A 10,564-nucleotide genomic window follows, 5' to 3' on the forward strand; every position below is an offset into this window, starting at 1 on the left:
CGTGTCGGCATCTAGTCGTGCCCTCCCTCCTTCGCTTTCTTTCTTGCCGCTGTTGTTTTATCTGGGGGCTGCTTGCATCTCAAAACTACGGCGGCCAGTCTCCCATACGTACATGTGTGTAGGCGTTTAGATGACGGTGTGCGTGCGCGCTGAGAAGAGGTGTGTGTGTGGGGGGGGGACACATACGTGTGGCCTGCCCGGCTTTTCCTTCGCTTGGATTTTTTCTGTTCGGAATGATGATGTACAGCTGCCATCTCCCACCATGAACGGTGCGCTCGCGTGTCACGGGAAGCAACGCATCTTACCTGCATCTCCCCCCCTCTCTCTGCCTCCGCTCCGCCCAGCCGCGACATTGGCAGCACTCTAGAGGGGAAGGGGGAAGGGAGGGCGACTGCCTCTGCAGAGGGCTGAAGCGAAGAAGAAAACATGAGGTTGCGAGACGGGAAGTGGGAGGCGCCTGTGCGGTGTAGGGTGGGTGGACAGGTACGCTACTGCCAGCACCCCCTTCTCTCCTTTCTTGTCCCCTCTTCCGGTGTCGCTGTGCATGCACGCCTGCTCTCCTCGCCGCCTCTCTCTCTCCAATGTCTCCACGGGCGTGCCACGACTTGCACACTGCCTTCGCTTTCCGTCCCTATCCTCTCACCTCGCCTTATTCCTATCGCGCTTTCCACCTTTTGGTTGTACGGCTCCCATCACAGCTACAGTTCGCCACGCCCACGATTGCATCTACACAACTTGAACGCCGCGGCCGTACCCGCCCCCTCCCTCCCTCCCCCTCATCCTGCTCTAGTGTCCTTCGCGCATCATGAGGATTGAGCAGTGTTCCTTCTGCAGTGCCCCGATCTACCCGGGGCACGGGCAGGTGTTTGTGCGCAACGACTGCAAGGTTTTTCGCTTCTGCTCTAGCAAGTGCCGCAAGAACTTCGGCATGAAGCGCAACCCGATGAAGCTGAAGTGGACGAAGACGTTCCGCAAGGCAAACGGCAAGGAGCTAGCGGTCGATAGCACCATGGACTTTGAGCAGCGCCGCAACATTCCTGTCAAGTACAACCGCGAACTGCTCGGCGACACGCTGAAGGTGATGAAGCGCGTCGAGAAGATCAAGCAGCGGCGTCAGGAGGACTTGTGGGCCCGGCGCATGGAGAAGGCCCGCCTTCAAGAGAAGCAAGAAGCTGCCTCGGCGCTTAAGCACAACATCGACTGGATCGAGGACGTCGAGATCAAGCACAAGGCGCGTGACGATCTGGTGGCCATCCAGCAGGAGCGCGAGGACAAGAAGGCGAAGCGCCGCGAGGCTAACAAGAAGCGTCACCAGAAGCAGCGCCTGGCCGAGAAGGCTACGGGCACGTCCGCCTTCCGTTCTGCCAAGAAGAAGTAGGCCCCCCCCCTCCCCCCTCCCCCCTCCCCCCTCCCCCCGCTCGCTTACTCACTCCCTCGCTGACTCCCATGTGTGCCCACAAGAAGAAGCGAGAGGGCAAACGACACGAAAAAGAAAAAAAAAACGAAGGGTGATGTGGATAAGCGGGTGCACGCGAAGCGCACACGCAGGGGTGGTGGTGGTGGGGAGGGATGGCGTCGTGTCTCGGGTCGTTCTCTCCGAACATTGGACCTGTTCTCGCCTCCGTGTCCTTGTCGTCTGCTTGTGCCTCCTCTCTCCCCGTATTCGTGTCTGCGTGCGTTTCTTCCTTTAACTTGCGCCGCTCACATACACCCGAGCTCGCTAGCGCCTAGGTGGGGGGGGGGGGATGCGAGTAGCGGCGGCGGCGCGCGCGGAGACGTGCTCCCTCTGGCGCGGCTGGCGAGTTCTGACGCGTCTTCTCCCCCCTCTTCCCCATCCTGTTTTCCCCTTTCTCTGGGCGGGCGGGGGGGGAGGGGTTCCGACGGCCGTCGTTGTGGCCGGCGTATTTTCGCATTGTTTGGCCCGCCTTTTAAGTGCTCTTCGTTTCTAATTTCGATTCCCTCCTTTGCGTGCTCGTCCTGTGGTGTGTCTCTCTCCCTTGGGTGGCGTGTCGGTGTCCGCGTGTGTCGATCGTGGTGTGCGTGTTAGTGTTGTCGATGGTGTCCGAGAGGGACGGGTGTCACGTGTGTGCGCTTCATGGCTCCCCCCTCCCTCCTCCGTCATCCTTCTTGGTTCCCTCTTTTGATCCGAGTAAACCGTTAAGCGCAGGCACTCCTTGATCAGCATACGAACGAACGAGCAACACAAGGACGTTCGGGGCAACGGCGTCGTGCACACACCGACGTACCCATAGACGGTATCCGTGGCTTGGGTGCATGGGATGGAGGGAGGTACAGTGCTGATACGGAATGCGCGTCTGTGCGCAGGTGTGCACCGCGACGTTGCTTTCCTGTCCCTCTCGCTCGTCCCCTTCGCCCGTGTCCATCTGGGTCTTCTCACCGCAGTCGTAGTCATCAGCTGACGCTGTATTATCTAGACGGAAACAGCGCGGGCCGTCTTCCGTGGCGGCTCCCCTGCACCCTCTCCATGTCAACCACCCCAGCCCTCATCACGGCATCCCGCTTCTCACTGTACGACATGCCTGTGCCCCTGTTTGTGTGTGCGCTTCTCTCCTTCGTCGCGGTCCCCTGGTTATCATCGCCATGTCCCACCACTTTGCCATTCTCTGCTTCCGCGGCCCGATTTCTTTTCGTTGGCGCCCCTGTTCTCTGTCTCCCCCTCTCTCTTTCTCTGGTGGGAGTGGGCCGCGCACAGCGAGAGCGCAACGAGTCACCGTTGACGTTTTATCTTTTGATTTACATTATTCTCCCTTCCCCACCCACCCACCCACCCGGCCGGCCAGCCTTCTGCTTTTCTTCACGCCCCCGCTTGGTGCGCCGGCGCCCATCCTTCGTAGGGCGGCGCGGCGGCGAACGGAGGAAGACAAATACGAGAGAGGCCGAAGAGCAAGCAAAACGAGGGGGATTGAGGGGGGAGACGCGCACGCCACACGCACACGCGCACACTGTCGTGGGCATCTCAATACTGCTGTGTGCCTGCGCATGTGTGTGGGTCTCTCTGCCTCCCTCTCTCTGAAGGGCCCGCCCCATCGACACCCTGAAGCGTAGGCAACCATAAAAAGCAAGGGCACGGCGCCCGGTAGTGAGCTCCGTTGGCACTCCTCCCTCCCACGCACCCACCTCTTTAAAGACTGGGAGGCGCTACAGCTTCAACAAGGGACACTCAAGGTAGAGCACATCACATCACAGCACAGGGCCATCGCGGCAAGCCTGAAGCGGCAGTTGACAATATCGCAGTCTTGACATGGTGCTCACACGATCGCAGGCCAAGCGCGGTCGCAGCAGCGACGCTGGGGATGACGGCGACAGCAGTGTAGTTGGCTCGATCTCTTCGGACGCTGACACCTCAGACAGCGACGATGCCCATCGCGAATCAACAGTGAAGTCGAGGTCGTCTTTTGCTGAGACAACACCCATAAGGAACGGCAGCTTGGCGAGTGGGCAGCGTGGCGCATCGCTGCTTGCGTCGCCGCAGGGAGAGCAACTTGGCCGCGGATGTCGAGTGTCACATGCCACCGTCTCCCTCGACGAGCAGTATCTCGCGGCCTCGTTGCGTCGCTCGAAACCTCTGCAACGCAGCCCGGGACACCGTGGCAACGACGGGGTCGGCGTCGCAAGGACGAGAGGCAGCGACGAAGAAGACGATGGCCTCGCCATCCACTCCCGATACCCGCAACGGGAGGCAGCGAGGAAGGCGGTGGAAACTCTTCGCAGCATGATCGCTCACTCCAACGGGGCTGCCAGACGTGGCGGTAGTGGCGCGGCTGACGATGAGGACAGCGACAGCAACAGCATGGGGGCTTTCAACTTCCGCCATCACCCGGAACTGGAGGAGGAGATAAAGAAGAGTCGCGAGATGCATCGGCGGCGATGCCACAACAGGAACAGTGATAGCGACGATGACGAGGAGGAGTCCACCGCCTCTTCTTCCTCCGAGGAATTGGCCGATGAGAATGCCCCTGCCAGGCGAGCCACGCGCGGGCGGCCTCGCCTCTCGACGGACTGGCGTGGCAGCGCGGCGGCACAGTCGTCAAACTCCCCAGCAGGGGCGACGACACGTCGCGCCCGCGCTGCCGACGCTGATGCCGTGTCGATCGACTCGTCCATCAGCGACGCCTCCATGCGGGAAGAAAGTGTCGAGCGGATGGCGCAGCAGGACCAGCGCGCCGGCCCTTCCTCACCCTCCAGCGAAAGCGGTGAAGGCAGTCTCACTGGCGACTTCATGACGGAGGCGCAGCGGCGCCACGCCGTCCGCCAAGCCCGCGAAAGCGTCACCGAGAACATCAACATCAACCACTACATGGCGGACGCCGTCGGCGTGAAGGACTCGAGGAAAGTCCGCCGCCGCCAACTGGACCGGCGCTACCGCTGGCTGATGCACCAGGAAGAGGATGCGCGGATGCGGGGCGACGGCTATGGCGGCGGCGCAGGCGCAGCGGACGGCGGGAGTGGCGGCGCGACGACAACGGCGAACGGGGCGCTGGGGGACATCTCCCCCTTGCAGATCGATGATGGCATCACCTTCGACAGCGTTGGCGGTCTGCCTGAGCACATAGTGACGCTGCGAGAGATGGTGTTGCTCCCGCTGCTCTACCCGGATCTGTTCGAGCGCCTTGACCTCAAGGCACCGCGCGGTGTGCTCTTCGTCGGCCCGCCTGGCACGGGGAAGACACTGATGGCTCGCGCGCTCGCCAACGAGGGGTCGGGGTTTGCGCGCGGCAGCAACACAGGCGAGGCGACACCGTCGCAGCAGCAGCAGCGCATCACGTTCTTTGTTCGAAAAGGTGCGGATTTACTCTCGAAGTGGGTAGGCGAAAGTGAGCGCCAGCTGAAACTTCTCTTCGAGGAGGCGAAGCGGCTGCAGCCGAGCATCATCTTCTTCGACGAGGTGGACGGCCTCGCACCAGCGCGGCACGCCAAGGCGGAGCAGACGCAGGCCGCCCTCGTCTCGACGTTGCTGGCGCTCCTGGACGGTCTGGAGGACCGCGGACAGGTGGTCGTGATTGGGGCGACGAACCGGCCAGACACACTGGACCCCGCCCTGCGCCGCCCCGGTAGGTTTGATCGGGAGCTTGTGTTTCCGCTCCCAGATGCGGCGGCGCGGCGACACATCTTGACCATTCAACTGGCGAAGAAGGCGATGCCTGGTAATGCGGCACAGCGCGCAGCCCTCTTGAAGGACTTGGTCGAGATGACTGAGGGCTACACTGGCGCCGACCTGGCTGCGCTGTGCACCGAAGCTAGTCTTCACCGCCTCCGCTCGGCACTTCCGCAGCTCTACCTCAGCAGCCAGCGCTTGTTAGTGCCACGCGACGTGGAGAAGACACAGCTGCACGTGCGCACCGAGGACTTCTACGCCGCAGCTCAACTGATGCAGCCATCGCTGCGCCGCCCTCGCAACCGCGGTGCCAGCGGAGTGGCGGATTCCTTTCTGGACCCGTACATCGAAGTGCTGCTGCGCGGCACGCGCGACGCGACGCTCGCGGCATTGGCGCCGTCGTGGTCTCTGGTCGACAAGGCGTTGCGGGCCGGCTCACGCGACTGTCAAGATATGGCTACGGCGCTCCGCTCACTCTGCACGGTTCCGATCCCGCAGCCACCGCGACCATGCTTGCTTGTGCTCCGTGAGGCATCGGACGATTGGTCATCATCTTGGTGCGCCCCCGCTGCCGCGCCTGTCGATCGGTCAGGAGAGCAGCATCAGCAGCAGCGCGCACTACGGCTGCATCACCTGGCGATTAGTCTGCTCAAGGGACTACCACGCCTGCCGCAGCTCACGGTTCACCTGCCCCAGCTTTGCTGGGATGACAGTGAGTCGAGAGGAACCTGGCGCGCCTCGACCTCAGTCGCGGACGACTGCCTGGGCGGCGGATCGGGCAGTGGCTTTGCGGGCATCAGCTTCACGCACATGAGCCACGTGGTGGACTCGGTGCGCCAGTGCAGCCCGTGCGTCGTGTACTTGAGCGGTGTGGAAGAGTGGCTGAGGGGAACTAGCGCAGAGCAAGAGACGACAGCCATTGACTTGTCTTCAGACGACGAAGGGGTAGTCCACATCGGCTCCGAGGCGGCATCGCATACGGACCTCTCACGGCCCGACGCCTTCACCACTTCCGCAGATGCCACGGTGGTTATCGATCCTGCAGAGCGCCCGCCACCCGTGCACCACCAGCAGCTCTCTCGCAGGCGGCAGCATCTATTAGAGATGCTCCGCTACTACCTGAACACAATGGCTGACACGGACGTCATCTTCGTGCTTCCCTGCGCGACGGCTGCGACGTGCGAGCTGCTCATCGGACCTGAGAGCCCTGCCCCCGCCACTTCCAAACCGCGGACTGCGGCGACGGCATTATCCCCACAACAGCTGGACTCCCTGTCGCCATCTTCACCGACTCTCCAAGCAGACCCACCGAGCGCGGTGCAGCTCAGGCGCTTCTCGGCGCGGCAGCAGCTTCTGCACCCGCAGTTCTCGTTGGTGGTCGCAGCCGTATCCGCCGCACCACTGCCGAATGACCTGCGCCACTTCGTGGAGTACGTCTACCGCATCGTTGCCATGACGCTTCAGCTGCACCACCGCACCGCTGTGGGCAATGCAACGGGCGACCCTCAAAAGCTGCACGGGGGGACGAGGGCGGCGGCGGCGGCTGTCGGGCCTTGCGGTGCACTCGTGGTAGACGAAGCGCCGCCGTCGTCACCGCTCTCCGCCGCTAATCTGCGTGCTCGCCGGCGCGCCGACCGTGCCCAACGGTCCGAGCTCTGGCGCAAGGTCGAGTACCGCCGCCTGCAGCTGCGCCACGTACTGATGAAGTGGATGAGTCAGTATATCAACTCGGGCAAGTTCAAACTGTTGGCCAGCGCCGACCTCGACTTCGCTGCTGATAACCCGCAGCTCAAGTCGTGGCAGCAGCACACGCGTCACCATCGCATTGGTCTGCAGGACATCCTCGAGAAGATCGAGGACGAGGCGTACGTGTGTCTCTCACAGTACCACGACGATATTGACCAGCTCGTGCGCAACGTGCGCTCTTTTTTCCGCACGCGGGCGGCGCAGGATCAGCGCTACCGCCTCAAGGCGCTGGACCTGAAGGAGACCTGCCTGCTGAATATGTACAGGCTGAACCGCGCCGTCATCCGCTTCTGCGAGGAGACGCGCGACGTTCACGAGCCCTCGTCGGATGAGGATGCAGCGGACATGGGAGAGGAGCAGCGCGTTGGGACCGAGGGGCCAGGGCGAGATCCCACCGCGCTTGTCTCCAAGGACGCGGACCCGGCCCTCATCGCAGAGCGGTCTCGCCGGGCCATGAGCTTCACTCAGCGTCCCTCGGCCTCGGTGCGGCGGAAGCCGCGGCGGTACTACGGAGAACGGAGTCGTCGCCGAAAGCCCAGGAACGACTCGAAGGCAGAAGCGAGGAAGACGGCAGACGAAGTGGTGCTGCCGAGCGACGGCGGTGGCGACGACGATAGCGGTCACGGTGATGAGGAGGATGAGCAAGTTTCGAACGAAGGCTCAGCCAGTGAGAAGAAAGCGGCAGCAGCAGCAGTAGAGGAGGAGGACAGCACAGTGAACGGTAGCCACACGTCTGCTTCTGGTGTGGCCAAGGGCGGAGGATCTGTCTTGATCACTGCCTCATCGGTCCAGGACTGGGCATGCGGCCTTCTTGCTTCCCTGTCCTACACACGCCTCTCCCAAGTCTTCAAGTCGATGATGCGTGGACTAGAGATGGAGGTGCGCAGTGTAGAGTGTCAGGTGGCGTCGACCGTGCTGCCTGGTGAGGCTGGAAAGCCGAATGACGCTGCAGGCATTCCACTAATAGTGGCGGGGGATAGTGAGGGAGCACCAGATGCGTACGCCGCGACGGTGTTCAGGCAGCTTCTACTCGCAGCAGTCGGTGAGTGAGTCCATACAAGGAGGAGAGGGTGGATAGGACGGATGATATCTGCCAACACTCTTTGCGCATCCAACGCTGCGCACTCTTGTGCCCTCGATACGCCACGACAGGTGAAGCGGTGGTGCCGCTGTACTGCTTGGTGGTGGTGGTGGTGTGTGTGTGGGGGGGGTGGGAGCGTGCCTCATGCCACAGCCACGCACGGCGACGAGTGAATCATCATCATCTGAAGAAGCACAGGCAGAAAAAAACGAAATGAAGGGCGTGTGCCTTTTCATCCGCGGCCGCTGCTGCCAGGCGCCCGCAGGATACGCCCGGCGAGTGGGCGAGGGATGAGAGGGGAGCCGGTCACGCTCCCTCAATGGTTGTTTTCGGCGCGCTTGCATACATCGCCCCGCCCTTTTTGCGTGTATGTCCGTGCAGGAGAGCTGGGCGTGGCGCACACACGTTGAACTGCAGGAAAAACGGTGTGTGAGAGAGGGAGGGGGGGCGGGGGCGGGGGGGGAAACAACACCAACAAAAGGTGTCGTGCCGTGCGAACATGCCTTTACTCTTTACAGTCCGCGCTGAGCTCTCCCTCCCACCCCTCCACTGTGACGGTCACACAATCGTGCCGCGCTCACTCCACGTCCCATTTTCCTCGCACCACACACCGCTGATCGCCATCATGTACACATCAACACATACGCAGGTTCGTAAAGTGCGCCCACTCACACAGGAGCGTAGAGAAATACAGCTACGTCCGTTTCTTGCGATGTCCTCGTCCCTCGCATGCGAAATCGCGCAGCTGCACGAGCTATTCAAGCTTGGTGCTCTGACACAAGAGGAATTTAACGAGGCCAAGCAGGCAACCATCCGCAGCTTCAAGACCACTGCCGCTGCCCCGGCTACATCGGCGCCAGCGCCAGCCGTAAGCAGCGCATCTCTCTCTGAGCCGCCAGCATCCTCGTTACTCACACCCGCGAAGCAACAGCCGGACTCGAGCGCGTCCCCTGGCTATACGGAGACGGATGCAGGGGGGCAACTCGCGCCTCCGTCTCCGAAGGCGTCTGCATCTCCGTCGGTACACGCAGTGGCAGCAACGCGCTCGAGAACCTTCGAAGAATGGAAAGAGCTCTGGGACACCGCTACGGTTTGCACTCCTGCTGCCACTGCTTCAACCTCCTCAGCGCCTCCTGACGCCTTTGACGCACGCATGCAGGCTCTTCGCTGCCTGTCGCGTCTTTTGTGCAATGTGCGGATGTACCCGGCGGAGCCCAAGTACAGGAGGATTCGTGAATCGAACAGGATCATCGCACATGAGCTGATGTCCGTAGCGGAAGCCAGTGGGGCGGTGCTCAACTTCGCCGGGTTTGTGCGGGAGCGAGACAAGGAAGGTGCATCGCCGAGCGCTTCACCGACTGGTGCAGCAACGCACTGCTGGGTGCTGCATGGAGAAGCTACGGCGGCGGCAGTGGCAGGCAAGGCTGCGGCCGCGGTACGTCTCGTCGACAAGCTGCTCGAGTACTTTGGCGAGCAGCAATCCCGGCGGTATCGCGTGCAGCAGCTGTGGCGCTCGGTCGCGTTGGAGGTGCGACTCGAGCGTGCCGCCCGTGGCGCTGACTCGAGCAGTCCTCTGCAGGACGTGTCAAGCCATCCTAAGGAGGTGAACGATGAAGAAGAGAATGAGCACGGCAAGGGTGGACGGGGTGCAGCGGCGCGGTCCGCTGAGAGCGAAGCGCCATCACCTCCTCAAGCGCTGCTATCGTACTTGGTGGAGTGCTACACCGTGGACGAGGCTGGTGATGGTCTTTTCTCGTCCATGCACCACCTGCAGACCCTGCAGCGACTGTACGAAGAGGCGGCGGCGCACATCGCGGCTGGCGCGCAGCCGTCATTGTCCCATTCACTTTTGCGCACGGCCGAAGTTTACGGTGCGGTGGTGCAGCAGCGCGGTGCCGTTGAGCTACTCATGTACGGCTGCGGTGCTTGCTTCCATCCGCCGCCCGTAGCGACACAGCGCGTTCTTGCACCCACCGCATCGACGCCGCTGGCAGCGTCGTCCACGCCGTGTAGTCGTGACACAGCCAACGACTACACAGTTCAGCTCATCCCCTCTGACACGCCGGACGCCTCCGAGTTTGCGACCCGCTGCTTACGGCTACTGCAGCGCCTGCGCCGCGAGGTGGAGCGGGTGCAACAGGAACGCACTCGTGCTGCCCGGCAGGCAGCAGAGGCCTCCATGCGGCAAGAGCTGAAGCGGGAGCGGCAACGGCGGCAACTGGAGAAGAATAGCGGTCGGGACGAAATGCCCGCGGACGAGCAGACGCAGCAACGGCACCAGCGTCGCCGAACACACCGGCGGGGGCACGGTGTCCATCGAAGAGCGGGCTCATCCTCCCCCACCTCCTCCTCCTCCTCGGCAGCCTCTGCTTCCTCACGCGGCGAGGCAACGAAGTCTGAGGGGCACCGCATCCCGCTGGCGGAGGCTTTGGCGATACTAATGGGCAAGAAGAGTCCACCGCCGAGCCGACCGCCACCTGCGTCGTCGTCATGAAGGCGCGGTGGACAGAGAACTGCGCTGCGCCAAGGAAAGCAGAAGCGGCGGCAACGAGAATAAAATCACGTCAGCGATCTACGCGCTGCTTCTGTGTATGTCGCTTTTCTTTTGCAGAGTCCACGCC

The 10,564-nt window shown here is 62.5% G+C and overlaps 3 protein-coding genes across 3 annotated transcripts; all 3 read left to right on the forward strand.

The window, feature by feature from the left end:
• Window positions 1-805: 805 nt before the first annotated feature.
• Window positions 806-1,378, forward strand: LMXM_11_0900 (putative 60S ribosomal protein L24; the record flags this gene model as incomplete). The annotated part of the gene is made up of 1 exon (XM_003873012.1): window positions 806-1,378. One exon carries the CDS (start codon window positions 806-808, stop codon window positions 1,376-1,378), a length of 573 nt encoding a protein of 190 aa, XP_003873061.1.
• A 1,884-nt stretch (window positions 1,379-3,262) lies between these two features.
• Window positions 3,263-7,912, forward strand: LMXM_11_0910 (putative ATPase; the record flags this gene model as incomplete). Its single annotated transcript, XM_003873013.1, has 1 exon — window positions 3,263-7,912. The coding sequence occupies one exon, from the start codon at window positions 3,263-3,265 to the stop codon at window positions 7,910-7,912; it is 4,650 nt and encodes a 1,549-aa protein (XP_003873062.1).
• Window positions 7,913-8,568: 656 nt separating this feature from the next.
• On the forward strand, window positions 8,569-10,437 carry LMXM_11_0920 (conserved hypothetical protein; the record flags this gene model as incomplete). The annotated part of the gene is made up of 1 exon (XM_003873014.1): window positions 8,569-10,437. The coding sequence occupies one exon, from the start codon at window positions 8,569-8,571 to the stop codon at window positions 10,435-10,437; it is 1,869 nt and encodes a 622-aa protein (XP_003873063.1).
• Window positions 10,438-10,564: the final 127 nt, after the last annotated feature.

Source organism: Leishmania mexicana, chromosome 11 (genome assembly GCF_000234665.1).
Source record: "Leishmania mexicana MHOM/GT/2001/U1103 complete genome, chromosome 11".
Classification (NCBI taxonomy): domain Eukaryota; phylum Euglenozoa; class Kinetoplastea; order Trypanosomatida; family Trypanosomatidae; genus Leishmania; species Leishmania mexicana.